Raw genomic sequence first — 25,121 nt, 5'->3', positions numbered from 1 at the left:
ACTCTCTGGGATGGTTAAAAAAAATTGATAGAAAGGATATATTTCTCTAATAAATTCTACCAATGTATAGAGATGTATTTATAATATTCTTAAGGGTCATACTGTTTGTGCTGGCACAGCAGAGCGGGGTTCAACAAGAATGGCTTCCTGGTTCTTTGCTTAGTCATAGGCACAGATAAGAGCAGTCTGTGGGCTGCTTTAACATGCATCAGCTGGCAATGCTCCCCAAAGGACAGTTTGCCATCTGAGGATAGCTTGAATGCTGTGTGTTCTGCCCGGGCTTCTTCCCTTCCCTGCTCCGCGTGAATATGCCCATTGAGCTGGTAACTGTGTGAGGGTGGCAGGGTCAAATTATGACACAGGTATGATAGGTTTGTGCCTAGGGCTTTGCCTACTGGAATCAAGTGTTTACATCATACTCTGAGCTTTCATTGAACAAAATAGTAAATTTCTGGATCTCATAGTTGTGAAAAGAAGTTTGAAAATGTGACCAGAGAGTACCCAAAACAGCACATGCCTGCAAATACTCTGGAATAATAGCTATGAACGGTGCCAATTCTAAAAGCCATTATTCTGGGGCATCCACCAACATCACAGAGTCCTCTGCTGTGGGGTATGGTTTAAGAAATGAAGGCAGTGGACCAGGCTCATCTATCCAAACAGATGCACACCCTAACTGATGGGGTAAGTACTGCAAGGACCTGTGCTGTCACCCTGCCTCTCTGGAGGGAGAAAAGTCCCATATTTTTTCTGAGGGGAGGGGAGGAGAGTTCCTGCTCCATGGGAGGTGGAAGAGAAAGGTTTCCTGCCATTTTCTGCCTCTGAGAGAGGAGTGGGCCCTCCACCCTGCTATTCCAAATGTGATGCAGGACGAGGAGACATGGCTCAGCTGTTCTGAGAATGAGGTCAAGGAAAAACAGGTATTTTTAATAGTGGATGTTTTTTACCCCAACCAGCTATTTGAAGAGCTCTAGCATTTCCAGGTTTTGTAGCAGGAAGTTGAAATATGACAGAATCAGAGGTACAGCTCTGGTTAGGGGAAAGATGCTGCAGCCATAGAGTTGTTGCAAGAGAAGGTCCCCATACTGTTTTAACCTGGGCAAAATAATGGACTGTTGCACAGCTTTATTATTAGAAGCAGCTGAACTGTTTTGGCTGAAATTTTCCAGATACATTCAGCCTGAGGTAGAGGCCTGTATAAATTCAAGCAGTGAAAGTTTGGCAAAGTTATAAGCAACTGAAAACAGACCTTATAATGAAAAGTGTTGGGTAACCTTAATAGGTAGCGCTGCCTGCCCCACCTATAATGATTACAAGCTATTTGTTACAAAGGACCCCTGCCTCATTCAGCACACAGGATGGAGAATGAATGAGGCAAAGGGTTCTAAGAGATAAAAGGATGTTATCATGTGTTAAAGCACTGGACTGGGACTCAGGAGAGCTGGTTTCTATCCTTGGCTCTGCCACAGATTTTCTACGGGATGTGGGCCAAAATGCTCAGTGGGGCCAAATTAAGACAAACTTGACACTAGCATTTTTTCTAGCTTTTGAATGTTTGATTAACTTTACTTTCACATCTTTTTAATGTCCTTATATTCAACTTGAATAGAGTACTACTTTGCTATATTTCATAGTACTACACATAGCTATACCAGCTTGGACCTCTGTAAAGAATTCTTCTCGCTCCTTGATGTTTACAGCTTTTATTTACTTAGAAGTGATTTTCATATCCCTTCTCCAATCATCATTTGGTTATACAATACAGGTTTAGTTTTTACTCTTTCCCCATATATGAGTGAGGACTTCAGGTTTGCAGTATGATTGCAAATACACAGGGACTCTGATGTAGTGGCATTACAGAGTGGAATAATGATAGCAAAACAGCATAAATGCCAGTCTTTGAAGATAATACTTTTCATTTCCACTGCCTTCATTCACGTTGCCTTTACCATGTAACATTTTGACATCAAGATAAAACAAGGCTAGCAGAAGTCTAGGATGGTGATGGTGAGCAATTAGATACTCAACAATATCAATAAAAGATGTACTATCATTTACACATAAGAAATCCCTACCCAGATGTCAGGTGCAAGTACAGATACCAATGGACAAAGCTAGGAAGTTTTGAATGAAGTTGAGTCAAGGATATCATAGCACCAGCAACACTGTGCTTTGAGTGTGGATGGCAACAAACAGTATTCTGGTCCAGAGATGGCGATTGCCAATGCTTCATTTTATTTGTCTGCCAATGGACAAAATTTTACTGGAACAGGGCAAATACTGATTATGGAAACTCTAAGAAATTATTGTTTAAAATGTGTTAGCCTTCAGGCTCAATCCTCAGGGTGCCCGAGCTGTGTTTAATGCATCTGACGGGGGAGGGAGCAGAGGGGATATTCAGGACCCAGCGTATAATAGAGCAGCTTCACTACTGTTCTAATTTATGCCGGCAGGACTGGCTTCCTTTAGCAGTTCTGCCTGCTGAGGCTATGCCAGAACACACAATGACTTCCTGCCATTAGCAGGCCTCTTCCTCCTACTCTTCACTACCAGCACATTCTCTGTCAGTGCAGGAAGTGGGCAACTTCCCCCTCCTCCCACTGGGCAGAATCCTCAGCTGCCTGGAGCAGAACAGAGGGGATTTACCAAGGCAGGATTGAGCCCCAATTAAAAGTGGTTTTCTGGTAAATATTAATTCTAGTCTACTTTCATTATCTCTAATGAGCTCTTTTAAAACTTTTCCCTACTGACTTTGTCCTTTTTCATTTGACAAAAACTGATTCCCCTGTACTTCTGTGTTTCTAATGTAGCTGAAATTAATGTGATTCTTTTAAATTACTTCTTTTTAGCACTAGATTGATCAAAGATGTTAGCAGTGCTCTGGGAATACCGTATCATTTGACAGTTAATGGCTTGGCAGCAGGAGAAGCTCTTTCTGGCTTTTGTTGGTCATTTTAAAAACAAGAACAATTGCAGCAAAGAAGTAGAGGATTAAAGTAAAACAAAATTGAATGTGGAGCATTGTTTAAACCAATATTACAAATCATATTCTCAGCCAAGTTTATAGTGTCTTCAAATATTTGTTTTTATCTCCACTGGACTGGACTTGAGTTGTACATTTCAATTTTAAATGAAAAAACTTCTGTTTGAACAGGATCTTCACTCCAGTTTTTTAAACTTCTTCACCCAACCAACAAAAACAAGCATTTCCCCCCCCACCCAAAATACTTCTCAATGAAAACTAAAACATATCAATTCTTTAATTGAGACAATTACTGGATTACTATGACTGGGTACAGAGGATAGCTGAATGTTGTAGGCAGGGACAAATTCCACTAGCCTCACCAGCTACAGAGAGTTCAGCCACAGTGTGGAAGCTATTGTATTGCTCTAGCACTACATGAAAGTGGTGGAGGAAAACCAGACAGTCCTTTGGCAAAGCACCCCACTCCATCTCTGTCCCCTCTTCTCAGTCATACACAGAGCCCTGTAGCTGGGCACGGACTCACCGGCAGCACTGCCTGCTAGTCATCTCAGGGAATTAGCATTCCAGCCTCTGGAGCGCCCTCTGTCAGCCGGTGTCTCACCTTGCTGCTAGCTCCCATGTCCCTCCCAGGAGCCCAGTGCCCCTTTAACTGGGTGCTGCCCCCTGGCAGTACCCCCACAGTTCTGGGTCTCCCCCTCCCAGGGGAACCTCCCACCCGCTATCCCTACCTCACCTCAGTCGTGAGCTCCTGCCAGTCGCCAGCTAGCCCCCACTCCCTGGGGCGGGCTGCAGTATGAACCACTCATTACAGGCAAGGTTGGGTTTGGACCTGCTGCCTCTGCCTACCCGTGGCTGCCCCTGAAACCCCCGTACCTAATAGGCCTTCCCAGGCCAGAGCTCCCCAGCTCCCTTGGCCTTTCCACAACCCTGCTCCAAACTAGAGCCTCTATTTAGGTCTCTGCAGCCAGGTCCCTCCCTCTCAGAGCAACAAAGAGAGTGTTCTTCTGCACCTTGCTTCCCTGGCTTTTATAAGGCCCGCTGGGTCTGTTTGGGGCGTGGCCCCCAGCTGCAGCTGCTCTGCCAATCAGCCCAGCTTTTCCGTTACCCCAGACCTCTCCCAGGGCTAATTTAAACCCCTCTGGGCCTGAGCAGGTGTCCACTCTGCTATAAGCTCCCACAGGGTAAAAAACCATCAGGAAGTGAAACCACACCAATCCTGCTGCAAGAGGATTATCTGAACCCATGGAGTTAGGTTAGGAATTGGGTGGGTCCCAGACAGCAGCCACATCAAGGGATAGGAGATTCCAAGGGCCACACCATCTATCTCAGGGCTCTGAAGAAGGGGGCAGGGCCAGCATCTTTACCCTTCCCTGGCCTGAGGTGGGCAGGAGGTGTCAGAAAGCAGGTATGGAGCTGCAGAGTAAGCAGGGAGCATCTGGTTCTCATCTGCTTCTCAGATCAAAGGAATGTCTTTAGCAAATCAGAAAGTGCCTTAGAATTTCATAAAAATGAAAGAATTTTAAAAATATAAGTTAAAATATGTTCTGCTGTTGAATGCTGCCCCTACGGTTTAGCTATTGGTTGTTAGATTCAATGACCAGAAGGGACCATTGTGTGCAAGCTGGTTTTGTCATACAATACGTTATGGTGGTACCCCACATAACTTCCAAACCAGCAGGACAAAAAGTGTCATTACTATAAGAGGTATATTTGAGTATACGAGTTCATATTCTATACAGTTTTTTAGAAGGAGAAAGAAATCTGTCAATATATAAACAGATCAAAAAGTTATTTATAGACTGCACCATATATATTAAAGGTAGAAATAAAATTATTAGGTAAACTTGTCCTCCTTACTAATGCAAAATGATTCCTTTCATTATATTCTCTTTTCTGCTGTTTTATTCAGTCTTCCTTTAAATGAATCAAGTGATGAGTTCTAGAACTATGCAGAGCCTATTTCACAATCTAATAGATTTCACTGTTAATAATATTGTCCTGATATTCAGCCTAAATTATCCATGACGACTGACAAGGTAATGTACCTAAAAGCAACATTTTTTTGAAGCTGGACATTTATGAATAGATAGACCCAGAACTATCCATGAAGTATTAAACAAAAGGGTATTTAAATCATTTAAAATTTTGTGCTCCTTGATTGATCATATCTAACATGGCATAACAACAACAAAAATGTTAAACCATTCTTCAGATATATCCGTTATTTGTCAAGTTAAAAATATTACAGTTTCAATTTGTTTGGTTTGCTATAATGTGTATGACCTAGGATTGGATAATTTTTTTTTAAATCTACTGTCTGTAAACTAAACCTGATCGAAAATGGCAATAGTGTATTTTCTGTCAGTTCAGTGGTTACTGCTACTGTTACTCTATTTTGGGGACAACTCCCACTCTCAAATCTGAAGTAGAATTACAATGCCGGTCATTGTACTGTCCCTGCTGGAAAACATGTGGTACAAGAAAAGAACTTCATGTTTCTGAGTCATCTCTCCTGTCTTAAATAGAGCTTATCGATCTTGGTAAACCAAACATGGAAACCACAGTACAATTAAACATTTTGTGTTGACAACTAATTAGCTAATTTGCATTTTCTTGTCAGTTAATAGTCCTCTTTTTAAGGATTATACTTCTCAAACACTGAAATGGAAAACCAAAATAAGAAAGGACAAGGGAAGGGAATTGAAGTGATTAATATAGTGAAACAGACGTCATTTCAATTCATAGGGCAGGTAAATTATGTTGCAATCCAATGTTTTGACTGAGATGCCCTTAATATTTCCAGCATCTCTCAAGATAAAGCAGTTTATTGGGCAGCATTTAGGTATTTGAAGACATTATCCAACACCGACTACTGTGCTTTTATAAAAAAAAAACCAACTTAAATGTTTAATGCACAATTGTCAATAAATGACTGGATTAACCAAGTTATTCACTTCAGGTCAGATCCTGCCACCCTTACGCTCTCTGAGCAGGGCCGGCTCTACAGTTTTTGCTGCCCCAAGCAGTGAAAAAAACTGCTGCCGCGGACGGCAAAAGGGAGAAGCTGCCGCCGATTTGCCGCCAAGGCCGGCGGGACAGAGGGGCTGCCGCCGAATTGCTGCTGCCGCAGAAACACTGCCGCCCCAAGCACCTGCTTGGAACGCTGGTGCCTGGAGCCGGCCCTGTCCCTGAGTGGTGCCTTGCTGTGTAAATACTCCCACTGAAGCTGATGGGACTAGCTGAGGAAAAAGATACTAGTTAGTGGGTGAGTAAGGGCTGCAGAATGCAGCATTTAATAACTAACAGACAAGAGTCACTGAATGTCAGAGGTAAGGAGCCATTTGACTGTCTAAAGGCAAATGGCATGTCAGAGTGCAAAGTGAATTCTTAATGAAAGCCCAGTAGACTGAATTATTCATTCCTGTTAAAGACCTTTTGAAATGACATATTTTGGTGCAAATGATAAAATCTACAATATAAACACAATATTAGAAATAAAAATGATAAACCAAATTCTGTTTCCAGTTATACCAGCAGAACCTGGAGCAGTGGAATTCAGTGGGCAGAACAGTTGTTCAGATGTTGGAGAAACATTGTTTTGTGCAGCAAGAGTTTGATTCTGGGAAAGTGGATCCTTGGACTCAGCTAGAATAAGCGTCCACATTATGGTGGCCCTCTGCATGGAAGTGTTAAGGAGGGAAGGGGCTCTCATCCCAGCCAGTGCACCTATAATTTGGCTCTTAATTGTTTTCGTCATTCAAAATATTCTGCACTGAATAAAAATACATATAGACAACTCTGGTTAAGAACCAAAATATAAGAAGTAACAAAGTGTTTTTGTGGTTAAGGCACCAGACTGGATTTCAGGAGTTCTGGATTCAATTCCTGGCCAAGTCAACAGACTTCCTGTGTACCTAAGAGAAGTCACTTCATCTTTTTGTGCCTTGGTTTCCCCATTTGTAAAATGAAGATAACTGTCCCTCTGCCTATCTAGATTGCAAGCTCTTTGGAGTACAGTCAGACTCTTACTAGCTATGTTTAGAATACGTAGCACAATTGGACCACCAGGTGCTCCTATAGTACAAATAACAAGGTATTTTATTAACTCTTAAAATGCAGGACTTTGAAAAGGGCATGCAGAGGAAAATCTTTAAGGTGAACCTGTGCATTTTCCAGCATAACTTTCCCCTTTCTCAGGTTTATGTGGCTCTATTTTTTCCTTTGTTAGCAAAAATATTACAATTGCATTTATAGAATTGCGTATGGTTGCTGATTTTAGCTCTACAATCGCCAATAGTTTGTCAGCTTTGTTTTTTCATTCTGATTTCCATTCATACTTTCCCAACAAAATGAGTAACTTAATAGAGTCTCATAGACTGTAAGGCCAGAAGGGACCATCACGATCATCTAGTCTGACCTCCTGCACATTGCAGGCCACAGAACCTCACCACCCACTCCTGTAATCGACTCCTAACCTCTGGCTGAGTTACTGAAGTCCTCAAATTATGATTTAAAGACTTAAAGTTACAGAAAATCCACCATTTACACTAGTTTAAACCTGCAAGTGACCCATGCCCCATGCTACAGAGGAAGTAAAAATACATCCCAGGTCTCTGACAGTCTGACTTAGGAGAAAATTCCTTCCCAGCCCCAGATATGTCGGTCAGTTGGACTCTGAGCATATGGACAACTCCCAGCAGCCAGACACATGGAAAAGAATTCTCTGTAGTACCTCAGAGCCCTCCCTAGCTAGTGTCCCTAGTCTTCTGTTTTTAAAGAAAACCATCTAACATTTTATATGTGTAAAGAAACCATATTAGAAAAAACAACAATATATCAATCCAAACATGAGATACCACATACTAGATAAAGGTCTGAACTACTGTAATTCTAGCCTGGCTTTTCTATATCTACAAAATGTTTTGGATCAAAAAGATGGTTACAATATTACTTTTTCTAATCTGGCTCTAACCACTACTGTGGCTCAATTCTGATTGATCTTGGTCACTGCCTGCCTTTCCAATCAAGACTAGAAGAACAAAATCCTACAAGTACTCTATCTCGTCCCCTCTTAGCAAGCTATGAGAAACTTTTGTTTGTAACACTTATATGCCAGGTGATGCAAACTGACTTAATATGACCATAAGAATGGTCATACTGGGTCAGACCAAAGGTCCATCTAGCCCAATATCCCATCTTCCGATAGTGGCCAAAGCCAGATGCTTCCAAGGGAATGAACAGAACAAGTAATCATCAAATGATCCATCCCGTCATCCAGTCCCAACATCTGGCAGTCAGAGACTTAGGGACACCAGTGGATGATCTGCTCCCTGGAGATTTATAGATGCTGGAGGAACTTCATAAACTATAGGATATAAACCAGTGAGGAGCAGGGTTTCCCCAGCCTTTGCATTTTGTGAACCAGTTTGTAGATATATGTCCCTCTCTTGGACTCATGGATCCTTTCAAAGCCCATAGCTTGACTGTCAAAACAGTTCATTCCATTGAACACCACGGAGGGCTCTGTAGATCACTATTTGAGAACCTCTGATATAGAGGCTATGAAGGGGATATATAAAAAAAAGGGACACAAATGTTGACTATTCAGTGTATTTCAATATGATATTTTTCTGAAAGAGAGGACAGTGTTCCACAGCATCAGTGGAAGTATGGGTATTCAGGGGGTATAACAATAGCAGATAACAGCTTCATCATATCTGTGATAGGAACAGTTGTTTCCTCACCTTTTTCTTCATTTTTACATTTTTGAAAATTGCATGAACTCTCCAGGTTTTTGCAAACATTGCTCCAAATGCAGTTGTATAGCCCACTGTAAGAATCCATGTCCGGACCTAAGATATAATCAAAGACACAGCCTTTTAGTTTTTCACAGGTAATTTTAATGTCTTAAATTTCTCAAAATAGTCTAAAATACCTATTGTATCTAGAGATAGTAAAACAGTTTAGCATTTTTTTTTGAAAATTTTAAATTATGTTTCTCAGGGTAATGGCACAGTTGTCTTCAATTTTTTACAGAATATTTTATTGGATTTTTTTAATTTTCAAAATTTCTAATTTGTTCCCTCCTTTCTTTCTTTTTCCCATTGAATGCAATAAAATGAAGACTGAATTCTTTCTCCCCTCCACTTTTTCCTTTGCAGTTTTCCCGCTTTTCTACTCTAAATTTTCATAATGTCTTCAACTTTGGAAAACCTACAGAATAGCAAAAGGAGAAATGAAAGTGTGACTCTGCTGGTCTGTAACTCTGCTTGAGGAAGAAACAAACAAGAGGGCTATCAAGGCCTGCATCTTTGGGAGAGCTATAGAAGCAGCCAATAGCTCAACAAGTTAGTAAATTTGATAGATAGCGTGGAACTAAATGGTGAAGGACCTTTATGCCAAGAAAAGTGTGTTTGGTGCAGTGAAGGAGGGACACAAAGGAGGAGGAGATATGATTGGAGCAACAACCAGAAAGATGATCCTAACAGCAACCTTTTGAATGGACTTAAGGGACCAATGTGGATAGCATCAAAGTTAGATAGGAGGAGATTACACTAGTCAAGATGTGAGATAATGAGGGACTGAACAAGAGCCTGGGTAGTCTGGAAAAACAGAAAAGATTTGATCTTAAAAAAATATCATATAGATAAAAGTTGGGAGACATGGACATGGCCTGAATGTATAGGTCTTAGAGAGAGAGGACCGAAACACAGATATCACCTAGATTGTGGCCTTGAGTGATTGAGAAGATAGTGGTCTTATAAACAGTAATGGGAAAATAGAGGAAAGAGGAAGCTTAGAACGAGAACCAGGATAGAACAATGCCTCAAAAGCAATGGAGGCAGGATTTTAAGTAGGAAGTCATCAATGACATCAAAGACCACTGAGAAGTCAAGGAGGATGTGGATGGAGTACAGCCCTCTGAAAGCAGCTAACAAACAAATGTACTAATGTTATTGTAGATAATGGCTTCCTACAGATTTCCATGGAGAAAGAATTACTGTACACATATGACAGGTTTCAGAGTAACAGCCATGTTAGTCTGTATTCGCAAAAAGAAAAGGAGTACTTGTGGCACCTTAGAGACTAACCAATTTATTTGAGCATAAGTTTGCGTGAGCTACAGCTCACTTCATCGGAGGCATACTGTGGAAAGTATAGAAGACCTTTTTATACACACAAAGCATGAAAAAAATGGGTGTTTACCACTACAAAAGGTTTTCTCTCCCCCCACCCCACTCTCCTGCTGGTAATAGCTTATCTAAAGTGATCACACTCCTTACAATGTGTATGATAATCAAGGTGGGCCATTTCCAGCACAAATCCAGGGTTTCACAAGAACATCTGGGGGGGGGGTAGGAAAAAAACAAGGGGAAATAAGTTACCTTGCATAATGACTTAGCCACTCCCAGTCTCTATTCAAGCCTAAATTAATTGTATCCAATTTGCAAATGAATTCCAATTCAACAGTCTCTCGCTGGAGTCTGGTTTTGAAGTTTTTTTGTTGTAATATCGCAACTTTCATGTCTGTAATCGCGTGACCAGAGAGATTGACGTGTTCTCTGACTGATTTATGAATGTTATAATTCTTGACATCTGATTTGTGTCCATTTAGTCTTTGACGTAGAGACTGTCCAGTTTGACCAATGTACATGGCAGAGGGGCATTGCTGGCATATATCACATTGATGGATGTGCAGGTGAATGAGCCTCTGATAGTGTGGCTGATGTTATTAGGCCCTGTGATGGTGTCCCCTGAATAGATATGTGGGCACAGTTGGCAACGGGCTTTGTTGCAAAGATAGGTTCCTGGGTTAGTGGTTCTGTTGTGTGGTATGTGGTTGCTGGTGAGTATTTGCTTCAGGTTGGGGGGCTGTCTGTAGGCAAGGACTGGCCTGTCTCCCAAGATTTGTGAGAGTGAAGGAGACTATGCTGACAGCTTGTGCCACACACTCTCAAAGAAACTGCGGAACCACCTGATCAACATCCTCTACAGCAAACAGGGAAAGATAAAGAATGAGCTCTCAAAAATGGATACTCTCAGAAAAAACCAACCTTCCACACAACCTTCCTCCTGGCTGGACTTTACTAAAACTAGACAGGCCATTTACAACACACACTTTGCTTCTCTACAAAAGAAAAAGGACACTAAACTTTCGAAACTACTACATGCCACAAGGGGCCACAGCAATGGTTCCCTCAACCCACCCAGCAATATTGTTAACCTATCCAACTATATTCTTAGCCCAGTAGAAGCAGCCGTCCTATCTCGGGGCCTCTCCTTCTGTCCCTCCACCCCCACGAACATGATACAGTTCTGTGGTGACCTAGAATCCTATTTTCGACGTCTCCGACTCAAGGAATATTTCCAACACACCTCTGAACAACATACTAATCCACAGAGACCTCCCTACCAACACTACAAAAAGAAGGATTCTAGGTGGACTCCTCCTGAATGTCGAGACAGCAGACTGGACTTCTACATAGAGTGCTTCCGCCGACGTGCACGGGCTGAAATTGTGGAAAAGCAGCATCACTTGCCCTGCAACCTCAGCCGAGCGGAACACAATGCCATCCACAGCCTCAGAAATAACTCTGACATCATAATCAAAAAGGCTGACAAAGGAGGTGCTGTTGTCATCATGAATAGGTCAGAACATGAACAAGAGGCTGCTCAGCAGCTCTCCAACACTTTCTACAAGCCATTACCCTCTGATTCCACTGAGGGTTACCAAAAGAAACTACAGCATTTGCTCAAGAAACTCCCTGAAAAAGCACAAGAACAAATCTGCACAGACACACCCCTGGAACTCCAACCTGGGATATTCTATCTACTACCCAAGATCCATAAACCTGGAAATCCTGGGCGCCCCATCATCTCAGGCATTGGCACCCTGACAGCAGGATTGTCTGGCTATATAGACTCCCTCCTCAGGCCCTACGCTACCAGCACTCCCAGCTACCTTCGAGACACCACTGACTTCCTGAGGAAACTACAATCCATCGATGATCTTCCTGATAACACCATCCTGGCCACTATGGATGTAGAAGCCCTCTACACCAACATTCCACACAAAGATGGACTACAAGCCGTCAAGAACACTATCCCCAATAATGTCACGGCTAACCTGGTGGCTGAACTTTGTGACTTTGTCCTTACCCATAACTATTTTACATTTGGGGACAACGTATACCTTCAAATCAGCGGCACTCCTATGGGTACCCGCATGGCCCCACAGTATGCCAACATTTTTATGGCTGACTTAGGGGACGAGAGCTGAGGAAGCGTTGTTCTAACGCCCCTACTCTACTTGCACTATATTGATGACATCTTCATCATCTGGACCCATGGAAAAGAAGCCCTTGAGGAATTCCACCAGGATTTCAACCATTTCCATCCCACCATCAACCTCAGCCTGGTCCAGTCCACACAAGAGATCCACTTCCTGGACACTACAGTGCTAATAAACGATGGTCACATAAACACCACCCTATACCAGAAACCTACTGACCACTATTCCTACCTACATGCCTCCAGCTTTCACCCTGACCACACCACACGATCCATTGTTTACAGCCAAGCTCTGCGATACAACCGCATTTGCTCCAACCCCTCAGACAGAGACAAACACTTACAAGATCTCTATCAAGCATTCTTACAACTACAATACCCACCTGCGGAAGTGAAGAATCAGATTGATAGAGCCAGAAGAGTTCCCAGAAGTCACCTACTACAGGACAGGCCTAACAAAGAAAATAACAGAACGCCACTAGCCGTCACCTTCAGCCCCCAACTAAAACCCCTCCAACGCATTATTAAGGATCTACAACCTATCCTGAAGGATGACCCAACACTCTCACAAATCTTGGGAGACAGGCCAGTCCTTGCCTACAGACAGCCCCCCAACCTGAAGCAAATACTCACCAGCAACTACATACCACACAACAGAACCACTAACCCAGGAACCTATCCTTGCAACAAAGCCCGTTGTCAACTGTGCCCACATATCTATTCAGGGGACACCATCACAGGGCCTAATAACATCAGCCACACTATCAGAGGCTCGTTCACCTACACAGCCACCAATGTGATATATGCCATCATGTGCCAGCAATGCCCCTCTGCCATGTACATTGGTCAAACTGGACAGTCTCTACGTCAAAGAATAAATGGACACAAATCAGATGTCAAGAATTATAACATTCATAAACCAGTCAGAGAACACTTCAATCTCTCTGGTCACGCGATTACAGACATGAAAGTTGTGATATTACAACAAAAAAACTTCAAAACCAGACTCCAGCGAGAGACTGTTGAATTGGAATTCATTTGCAGATTGGATACAATTAACTTAGGCTTGAATAGAGACTGGGAGTGGCTAAGTCATTATGCAAGGTAACCTATTTCCCCTTGTTTTTTCCTCCCCCCTCTCCCCCAGATGTTCTTGTGAAACCCTGGATTTGTGCTGGAAATGGCCCACCTTGATTATCATACACATTGTAAGGAGAGTGATCACTTTAGATAAGCTATTACCAGCAGGAGAGTGGTTTGTGTGGGGGGGGGAGAGAACCTGGATTTGTGCTGGAAATGGCCCACCTTGATTATCATACACATTGTAAGGAGAATGATCACTTTAGATAAGCTATTACCAACAGGAGAGTGGTTTGTGTGGGGGGGAGAGAACCTGGATTTGTGCTGGAAATGGCCCACCTTGATTATCATACACATTGTAAGGAGAGTGATCACTTTAGATAAGCTATTACCAGCAGGAGAGTGGTTTGTGTGGGGGGGGGAGAGAACCTGGATTTGTGCTGGAAATGGCCCACCTTGATTATCATACACATTGTAAGGAGAGTGATCACTTTAGATAAGCTATTACCAACAGGAGAGTGGTTTGTGTGGGGGGGAGAGAACCTGGATTTGTGCTGGAAATGGCCCACCTTGATTATCATACACATTGTAAGGAGAGTGATCACTTTAGATAAGCTATTACCAGCAGGAGAGTGGGGTGGGGGGAGAGAAAACCTTTTGTAGTGGTAAACACCCATTTTTTCATGCTTTGTGTGTATAAAAAGATCTTCTATACTTTCCACAGTATGCATCCGATGAAGTGAGCTGTAGCTCACGCAAACTTATGCTCAAATAAATTGGTTAGTCTCTAAGGTGCCACAAGTACTCCTTTTCTCTTTGTACACATATGACCAGGCAGAGACCAAAATGTATAAGGTGAATGAGACACAGAGTAGAAATCATTGGAGAAAGGTATCCAGGATGGCAAAAAAAAAAAAAAAAATTAAAAAATCAAAGTTTACAAAGAATGTGAAATCTTTAGGTGTATCTTATAGATGGCATTTTTGCTATTCACCTCAATATAGCAGAGTTAAGTCAACTCCAATTGGTTTCGAAAATCCACGTTATACCACAGTTTTCAGGCTACTGGTTTGTGATTTCTCTTCTAGTCAGCATGCAATGGGTTCTTTTCCCAAAATGTGTGTGTAGCGAGGTGGTGTGGCTCCCTGCTGCCCCGGAGAGGGTCGAGCCCCTCCAGACACCACAGTGGGCGGAGCCAGGAAGCTCTGAGCCCACCCCTCAGAGGGACAGGCAGCGACCCAGAAGTAGAAAGGCGGGCCCTCAGAGCTCACTAGAGAACCAGCCGCTGGGGAGGCCAGATGTAGCCAGCCTAGTCCACAACTGGGAAAACCCCATGGCCCCAGGTCCACGCCAAGACTGGCAGGACCTGCTCTGCGCCAGCTACCCAGGGGAGTGGCTGGACCTGCCGCTGGTCCACTGCCCCGAGGAGCCCATGGTGCTGGACCCCCCCAGGGAACACCGCCGTGACCCAGGTACCGGAAGGAGGGGACTTAGGAAGTAGCCCGGGGGCAGCCGACCCTCGTCTGGCTGTAACTCTGCCAGAATCCATGTCAGTGTGTTGCGGTCAGGATCCCCACTGACCCAGCAGCAGGTCGTTTGCTGCTGCTAGGGCCCCGGGTTGGGACGCAGTGGAGTGGGTGGGCCTGCGTCTCTCCAGTCTCCCCCTCTTCCAGGTCCTTGGAGGCCTGGGCTAATTCACACATGCTGTGTTGCTCAGCCCCTGCCTGAGCTACTGACTATTTGGTGCCCCGCCCTGACTCAGGGCCCAGGCCTACGGTGCTCATTCCAGTTAGCGCAAGGGCTGCCGAGGGAGACTCCGGTGGCTGGACAAATTCCCCCAAAGTTAACTGTGTGTAGCGAGCCGGTGTGGCTCCCTGCCGCCCCGGAGAGGGTTGAGCCCCGGCCTACCCCCTTTACAGTGTGATAATTGTATGTGATGTTCAAATGTGTTAATAAATATTCAATACTTTTGAGTACACAATAGTGATATTTTGGCAGACAGATACTTGATATTTTAATATCTCTAGTAAAGCTCTTTTGTCCTTACTCAAGTAGCAATTATCCTTGGGGATACTAATAAATTCAATTATGTTCATAATTCAGAAAAAATGTTATTTTTACTATGCTCAGTACAAAAAGGTTATGATTTGGATTAATTTATATTATAATAATATAGCCTATTGGCTGTAGTGGAAACCCTACTAGTTAAAAATAATTTTCTCAGAATGAGATCTCTGCAGCCAAGCATGTGAGGATGATTTTAAAATGAAAATAGGTTTTAATTTAAAAGAAATAACCTTCCATTTTTCTGCCATCATTCATAAAACATAGAGTAAAACAAGGTATTTACTGTACATTGAGTACAGTAACATCGTGATCAGTTTCTATCTTATCTGATTTTTAGAGAAATGATCATCGTTTGTGTTGGATCTAGATACAAAGCCAAAAGAACCTGACAAAACTAATAATGACTCATGATCCTGTTTCTCAATTATTTTTGCTTAATATAGTTAAGATATTGCTTTGATTTACAGTGGAGAGGGTAGAAAGATGCCATGACGTGAACAGTGAAATTGGTTCACCAAAGACAACAGTGTGCCAGATTCTGCCCTCTGCTAGCATACAGGACTCCCATCAAAGCCAGTACTTTTGTTTCTCCAGACCTGGAGAAAAATCACAATATAGAATTCTTTGAAAATAAGGAGTTTCCCTCGCTGACAATAACATTTCCATTTATTTGAGCTATTCTCAGGAAAAATACAGCAGTGTAAGTGTTATTACTGTTGCAATCCCCCTCTAAAGCTGGATCCAGCAAAGCACTAACACAGGTATTTAAACAGGTGAGCAATCCCACTGATTTCAGTAGGGTTACTCATATGCTTAAAGTTAAGCACCTGTATAAGTGCTTTGTGGGACTGGTATCATTACAAGAAACATTAGAATGAATAGAAATGTACACATTTCGAGAAACATCTGTTCACCTTGGGTTTGATCCTGCTGCCACTGAAGTCAACAGGAAAACTCCCATAGATTCCAGTGGGAGGAGAAGAAAACGCAGGCCACGAACATTTGAGCATGTGCACTTACATTTCAACATACTTTTTTAAAAAAAATCCAGCTCTTTTATGACATACCTAAGTCTTTCAATGCATTCCTTAGAGTTTGTGGTATCTGCACAGTACTGTCAAAAAGTGTGCAGGAATAATGTTAGAAAATTCAAAACTACTGTTTCCACACAAATCAACTATTGTGCTCTCACTCTCTCTCACATACTGTAGACTTCCCTCTTGACCTTTGTAATAAACTTTAGGCCATTTTCAATTGCCCCAGTAATAATGTGAGATTATATACTAATTGTTCATGATTCTACAAGTGGCTTTAACATCTAGACATTCTGCTACTGAAGGAGAGGTAAAATGTACTAAATATTTCATTAATAAATTTGAATCGCAAATTACTGCCTTACATTCTCTGGTAACCCAATGTGTACTTGGTTCAGCATGTGGACCATCCATTTAGCTTTAAAACTTTTGTCCCTATAATTTGTTTGAAGGAAATTTGACTTATCAAGATAGAAGCTGAACCTACTCTCATTACAGTCAATTGGAGAACACTCTCTGACTTTAACAGGAGCAAGATGAGGCTCTGAGCGAGCAGCACAGATTGTGGTGGTCATGGAAATGGTTACACAAAACACATAGATTAAAATTCAAATGTAGAAAAGAAAAACAAGAGAGCAAGCAAAACACAGGAAGGCTGGCTGAAAACCCCAGCTGTCATTTTTAAAAAGGAGCCTAAGAAAACTAGATGCCCAAATGCCACTGAAATTCAGTGGGAATTTGGTACATGTTATAGGGCCTCCCCAACTGCAGTGGCCTGCCATGGCATGACAGGCACACCTGCCTTCGTTTCCTTTTTCAGAGTTCCCAGTAACTCCATCTAGCCCTCTTGACACAATACTACCCTCCTTATAAAATATTGTGCAAGTTGTCCACAACTGAGTCCCAAGCACCTATAATGTGTCATGCCACTGGAAACAGTGTTAAGATCACTCAGCCCACAACACCCCACATATAACACACCAGCACCTTTGACCTCACCCAGAGTCTCTGGCAGTCCTCCCTTGTGCCTGTAGCAGTACAGCCACCCCAGTTCTTCCTATTGGCGTATAAGCCTAGTCTTGCCAGCAGGAACCCCACCAGACTCTCTGCTGGGAAATCTTTTTACCAAAGGAGCATGCCTTACTCCCCCTAGCCATCTAATGGTTCTTCTATTTCCAGTTCTTCAGCCCTGGCTCTTTGGCCTGGGGACACCAGCCAGAAAACTTCTCATACCGCTCTCCTGCCTTCAGCCTTCTCCCACGTTCCAAACATATAGTCTCTAGAAGCTCTCCCCTATCCATGACTCCTACTCAGGCAGCTCTGATTCACCAAGTCTCTGCCAACTCACTGAGTCTCTCCCAGCTCCTGATAGCCCCCAATTGGAGCCCCACTCTCTTAATTGGCCAAATGTGCACATCTGTCCTGGCACAGGGGTACTGGACCTACTTCATTCACAGGGGCCAGTCACTCTGACAATGCCATACAGTCTTTGGCTCTACTGAAAATCCCCATCAAAATAACTAAACTTGAGGGAAAGAAAATGAACCACATATAAAAGTTGAAAGAATAAAGAAATAACTGGAAAGCGTAAGAGGAGAGAGCATAAGAAATACAGTAACCAGACAGAGGTATGTGTGCTCTTACGTCCCAATGGTTTTGAATGTGGGACGGATTGTTCAGCAGGTAATGTCAAGAGCCAATAAAATGTACAACTGGTTCAGATGCTGCAGTACTTATATTTAATTTTTTTACTTGGCACATTTTCCAAATTTTAATAGCCTATATCTAGGTTTCTTTGTGCCAGAGTACATGATGACACATTAGATTTTGTAAAGAAAAATGTAAATTATATCTTAGACATAGCTATCTTGTAAAGTATAGCACATTCGTTTCTCTCTGACTGGAGTATTTCACTCAAAAAAACTTCCTCATATGGAGGCTAGCTGACCTTTATTGTCCCCTGTAATAACTGAGCTGAATCCAAGGAATACAGGGCCTGATTTTCAGAAGTGCTCGATGTGTCACTGGCAGACCTGGTGCCAGCTGTTGCCAACGCTGTAGGCATTAGCCGAGTACTGACAAATTCATATCTGGAAACCAGACCAGTTCCCCTGTAGGTTAGTATTGTTCAAGAGAGGTGTTAAAGTTGTAAGGATGTGTTTAGTGTTTAGACTCTATAAAAGACTTACAAGTTGCTGCATGTATTAATCCTACTTGTAACATCTGGATCCCATGCTACAAAGGTAATATGTAAGTTTTGCTTATAATTGTAAAAAAGGCCTGCTCTAAACTTGTTCTCCCTGCCTATCAAGGAGGACTATCAAGACTAAGTGGGCCATTGTGAAGAATCATGATAAAGTCTTTGCTAATTGCTCCTACACAGGCTACATGCAGAAGGTCTTATCCCATCAGTTTGAAAAGAGAGCAGGCCTACTTTAGAGCAGCCCCAAAACTGCTGCAAACTATGCCAAGGCTGGTATAGAATGGCTAGATCAGACAGTCACAACTGGCTCCTTTATAGTCCCCTCCCCATTCATATGTTCCCAGATGATATTAATGGCGGTTGTGTATCTATCGCACAGGTTGAGGGACAAACAGCTGCTCATTTTGAGGGAAGCTGGGATCAGTCCCACCCTTAGGGACACATTAGCCTTCTCAGCTCACAATGAGCCCAGTACCAAGCTCACAGGGCATTGCTAAGCTTAACTAATTGTTTGTAAGGCACTTTGAAATATCCTCCAATTGAAGGTGGTACAAAAGTCCATATATTATTAGATTTAGTATTCTATCTTAATTATTTCCAATGTGCGCATTAGTTTAGTATCTAGGCACCACACACTTTCATGGCATTTCTGCTTTCCAAAACTCTCTTGACCATTTGATAGCTGTTTTCTCAATTATTTTTCCACTGGCTTGCATTTTTTCAGTTTGCATTACATTTGATTTTAGTCCATATTTCCAGCTTCTCTTGTGCTCAGATACCATGGTGACTGTAAGATTAAAAATAAAAGGTAGCCTCTTTGAAGTATTTTTCCTTATCCTCTGGAACACTTCCTAGTTGATTGTATCTGCAAATTTAACTGAAGTAGTGTTTTGCTATTTTCCAGATTATCCTTAATAAAGATGCTATAAATCTATGCAGTACTGCCCTGGACACCTCCTCACAATTCAGTACTCAGTGCTATTTATGATTTCCCTTTGCTTGGCCTTCAGCTAATTTTCAGTCCATGCATATTGGACATTTATTGCAGGACATTTGGCCTGTTCTATTCTAGATAGGACATTAAATCACATGGCAGCTGACATTATGGAATGCAGTTTGCCACCTATTGTAAATACACAGAAATTGAGTACAGTATATAGTGAATGTACTTAATTAACTTTGCATAGAAAAGAGGAAATAGCAAGATGGAAGCAGTAACTGAGTTTAGGAACACTGGTCCTAATTCATGAAAGCACTTGATCATATACTCACCGTAAACTCATGTATAATTGCATCCCTATTCAGCAAAGTAGTTGATCATACACTTTAAGTGCTTTGCTGAACTGGGGCGCTTGTTAATGTTCAGTTTTGAATTTCAACATAGCAAATGCAATATACCATATCCTCCTGTGACAAGCACATTGCAGAATAAAAATGGTATTGTAATGAATCCAAAAATTGCCTGAAAACATTCAGTGCTAGCAAAAGTTTATTTGGTACGATGTCATACCACGTCACAACCACCCACCTCCAAAAACAATTACAGGATTCTACATTTGCCACATATCTGTAAACAGAATAAATGAAGATGTAGGTTATGGGCAGGTGGTAGAAGAATTCAGCAAATCCATCAAGCACAGCACCCTCTGAAAACAATAAAATCTGTACCACAGAGAAACACTGCACCTTAGGATTGCCCTAAACAGGAATAATTTGCACTAGGGAGCCAAATCACCTGAACTTTGTGAGCAGCTTTAGGAGCACACAAGGACCATCCCTACCTAACTGGCAAGGACTCATCATCAATGCAAGAAGTTCAAAAGCTTCTGCTGTGTGCTTGTATATCCCAGCATACACCGCTTTCCCATCTGCCCCAAGAAAAGAACTAGTGGTTAGGCTCTGTACAAGTTAATTTTTAGCCACATCTCTGCATTATAATGCTTTGAAATTGATTTTTTTTTAGGAGAATGCTACAGAATTAGTTTCTATACTAGTTTTTATGTAGTTTTTCACAAATTTCAGCACCTTCCATTGCATTATCCCCAAGTCACATCTTTTGGCTCCACAAAAGCTTGAAATGCTTTAAATGTCTGTTCTTTAGTTTCTTTTTTAAATAATCTATTCTTATATGGTGTTCCACTTTCAAGGTATTGTGGCATTTCCATAGAGAGTGCAAATATTTACACATTGTGATAATGTTGTATTTTCTTTTCTTTACACAAACATAATATGAAGGAACTACATGGACACAGTGGGGTGCAAAAAATGTTTACTGATTGCATATAACATGTGAGTCCTAGCTACAGATAGACACTGCTGGTCTGGCAGGATTCTGGTGACTTCTGCAACACACACAGTTGGATTTGCAAGGCTTACGCTATGGTGCTAAAAATAGCCATGTGGATGTTCCTGCTTAGGCTGGAGCTCCAGGTCTGAAACCTGAGGAGGAGGGTGGGTCTCGGGGCATCCCACAGGAGCCTAACTTAATCCCTGTGGTTTTCTCCAGCCCGCCTTCACCTGCCCCAGCCCAGAGAGTGGGAACTTGCCTTGCTCTGCTTTCTTGGGTCTCCTCTCTCACTGAGTTCTCTTCCCAATCTGTGTGGGTCTCCTGGACCATTTCCCAGCTGGGATCACTAATTGTAACTGAGTCACCAAATCAGAATTACCTGGGGGTTGACTGCTAGGTCACAGGCCAGGCTGAGCCTGACTCCCCTTAAAGAGCCTGGCAGTCTGTGACAATGGACCACCTGGCTGATCCAGCAGGGCAATTCCAATGCTTCTGTGTGGTTTTGGAAACCCCTAGAAACAGTCATGTTTTGGGGAAAATGGTAAGCTGATCTTTATATATTGTGAATGTGTAAGAAAACAATAAAGCCAAACCCCAAGAAGGGGATAAATGTGGACTATATCCAATGAGCATAACTTCAGTTGAGGCCTTTTATTTATGGTCTGGCTTGAAGATTTTTTTCTTCTCCTTTTATTATTCAGTGAAATAAGATATTTAAACTACTTAAATATTTTCTTTGGTAATCTCTACAGATCTTTTTTCCATATGTAATACATCAGTTTTGCTTGTCATTTTGTCTTATAAATGAAAACTGTCTTCAGTTAAGATCGTGTATAACAGACACAGTAATATCTTTGAAAATTAAAAATATTAAAGCTGCTAATGAGTCACCAGTGCAGTAAACTGCAACTAATTTCCTGCTATGTTTAGAATAATAGTGTAAAGTCCGGCCAGGAATTTGAAAAACAGGAAGTAGAGCAATTACACAAGGATATTAGGCAACTGAAATATTTTAGCATTGAGGCACTGGTGGCAGTTCCATTGCGCACATGAGAGTTGTGACTCCATTGTTAAAACTCAGTTCTGTTTTACAAAGAACACAGGGATTGAACCTCTTTGTTTGCTGTAGGAAAAAATAGAGGATGTTCTCTCCAAATTTACAGCACTTTGAGTACTGAATATATTTTCTGAGATTTTACAAATAAATCCATTTATTAGCTTACAATTAAATTAATTAAAAATATGCTCTTTAACAAGTGGAGTATTTATTAATTCATCTTCACCGATCTTAAGGCTAGATTATGATGATCTAGTCTGACCTCCTGCACAACACAGGGCACAGAATTTTTACTCAACGACTCCTGCATCAAGCCTATAAATTAAGCCCACAGTTTTAACTTTACAGGTCAGTGATACCACAAGAGGAAAAAATATGAAAAAAAACTGAAAGTGTCTTGAAACAGTTCAATCTAATCTGGGACCGTGGATGCTAAAATGCCTTAATTATAATCAGATGATTATTGCATGGCGTCACTGTCACTACTGGCCACAATAAAGATTGTCTGTAGGACTGGACAAAGGATAGAAATTCCATTTCACAAAAGATTTTGAGATTTTGGCTTCATTTTGAACTGGAGAAAAAAAACCTGAATACTTTGAAGTTCTCTGCAATGGAAAATGCTGAAAAAAATTGTTTTGCGATCTACTGAAACATTGAGTTTCGACAACATTGAAATGTTTCACTATTGGTTTTTATTTTTTATTTTGCACTGGAATATACAATATAAAATTTTAAAAAATCAAATTGAAAAGTTGTTTCAAAGCCAAAAAATCAAACTATTTTGTTCCAAAAAGGTCAAAATAGGATGTTTTCACATTACTGGAACTTTTTTTTTTCCCCTTTTTGAAACAAAATTTCAGTGAAATTAACTTGATTAGTGAAGTATTTCAATTTCAGTCTCTGTTTTTCCAACAAGCAATAGTTGTCTGAATGCCTTAAATGTGCATTTTTTAACTTAACATGTTCACATTTATTTTTAATGTAAACTTAACTCTGAATTTTCTGGGTTTATAATGCTTGGTCTGGAGATAATTGCACCATCACTGTCATATTTTTTTTTTAACCTTTTAATCTTAAATTAAAGTTAAGGCATCCATAACTCCATTTTAACATCGTTTTTTGCCTTGAAATTTTAAACTAAACAGACTGATTCCACCTATTTTAACAGAGCTCCTGGTTTAAGGCTATTAAGTTGCCAGCATTACACCATCAGAACAAACTCAGTAGATGATCAGTGCACTTTAGGGCAGGACTTGTTCAGAAATTTCTAAGAGGTGATAAGCCTTTCTGTGAATATTACATACACTAAACACCTTCCTAATACTCTGCAAATGTTCACTAACCAAAGAACAATGAAAAATAAAGTCACATAATATTTCATTTCTTCTATAGATTTATCTGGAAGCATCTCAATTCAAACATTAGATGTAATATTCTCAGGCACCGGTGGCTGAGTACAATCTTATGGTTTTGTTCAATGACAATGATTTTGTATAATTTAAGTATCATTTGTGTTATTTTTGGCAAGAATGTCCTTTATCCTTTCTTGTAAGTATGTTCCTCTTATCTCCTGCCCTATCTTCTTTGAAGCGTACAGCTTATTCCTGAAGAAAGGACATTTTCTGAATTTTGCTTGGGGTGCCTCCGTTTCTACAGGAAAACTGGAAAGATCATCTGCCCTCCCATGTTCTAAAGAGGATTAATATTGAATGTCATAAAGATATCTGACCAATATAAAGTATCATCACAGCAGTATAGCAGCTGCAAAAGAAAGTACCTCAGTTTTGTTCCTTGTATTTTAAATAAAGGTTTACGGTCAGTTGTTAAAATAATATTTCTACCGTATAGGTCATGACAAGCTATAATCAAAATGTCGCACTGTAATCGTGGTTGCCATAAGTGTACATATGTTCTTACATTATGCAACTCATTCTACCTGGGGCTGACAAAGTAACTTACTTGGAAACTCCATAATTTTGCAGCATGCAGTAGACCTCTTTCTTGGCAATACTGACCAATAAGCTCCATTGGTTCCCTGTTTAATTGTAGACTCAAGCCTGGTCTATACATGGACTTCCATCAGTTTAATTAAATTAGATTAGTTAATTGGATACAAACCCCTGTGTGGATGATTTTATTTTGGTTTTAGAGTGGCTAACTTTGGCTTAACTAAAACCTGTTCCTACCTGACTATAAGTAAACCAAAATGAGTGTCCACATGGCCTTTTGCAGTGGTTTAACTAGATCAATTTAAAATCACACCTTAGTTAACTTGTGAAACTCTGCATAAAGACAAGTCCTCAGTTTAAAATCCTAGTCCTACTCTAAAGTGGACTAGCTATCTTAGAGATCATCTTTCCACTGAAATCAATGGACTATTACTTGTGTAAAGTTAAACATGTGTGACAGTATTTGCTGGATTGGTGCCTGCGATAGTTTACAACCAAGCTTGAAAATAGTTCTAGAATACTTGCGTAAAATGAACTTCTTTTGGGTCTAGAGAGGACTGGAAGAAAGTTCTGTAGTAGGCTACAATCAGGAAATGTATAATAATGTTTAATTGATGACAAACAAAACATGTATGCTCAGAAAATCATAATAGACCACAGTTCTGATTAGATGCTGCTCTACACAGGCAGCTTTCATTAACTAACAAATATATAATTTCGAAATTTAGAAGTGCAGTTACACTTAAGTCTGGAACCATGGACCAAACCCTGAGAGGTTCTGAGCACCTGCAAGTTCCACTGGCTTCAACAGCAGATGCAGGTGCTCTGGACTGCTCAGAATTTGGACCCAGATTTGTGAAAATCCTGGCAAAAGAAGTAAAAGAATCAGTGTTAAAATGTACAGAATAATTCACAGAGAACATACATATAACGTGCTAAAAATGATCCCTTTTGCACAAAACATAAACCTGTTTGCAAGAGCTTCTTAAGCTAGAGAATTTGAAGTTACTTACTGTGCAAAGTGTCTCAAATGTCTTTTCAGAGACAAAGGATCCATCAAGGCCAAAAAGAAAAATAGAGGCATAGGAAAGCATCCCCCCAAGGATAATAAGGTTGTTCATGTAGGGACTGGACATCTTTATTAGCCTACAGACAGACGCAGAC

The 25,121-nt window shown here is 41.2% G+C and overlaps 1 protein-coding gene across 1 annotated transcript in view; it reads right to left on the bottom strand.

Annotated features, from left to right (window-relative positions):
• The window catches only part of GABBR2 (gamma-aminobutyric acid type B receptor subunit 2), an 813,006-nt gene that overhangs the window by 247,590 nt on the left and 540,295 nt on the right, over positions 1–25,121 (bottom strand). The window contains exons 11-12 of the mRNA XM_074945100.1: positions 24,971–25,103; positions 8,731–8,838 (exon numbers count right to left, since the gene is read on the bottom strand). Of these exons, the coding sequence (XP_074801201.1) occupies positions 8,731–8,838; positions 24,971–25,103 (241 nt within the window). The remainder of the gene's footprint in view (positions 1–8,730; positions 8,839–24,970; positions 25,104–25,121) is intronic.

This window comes from Natator depressus, chromosome 2, assembly GCF_965152275.1.
Source record: "Natator depressus isolate rNatDep1 chromosome 2, rNatDep2.hap1, whole genome shotgun sequence".
Lineage (NCBI taxonomy): Eukaryota > Metazoa > Chordata > Testudines > Cheloniidae > Natator > Natator depressus.
The sequence above is the reverse complement of the archived record's forward strand: the minus strand, read 5'-3'. Positions and strand labels throughout refer to the sequence as shown.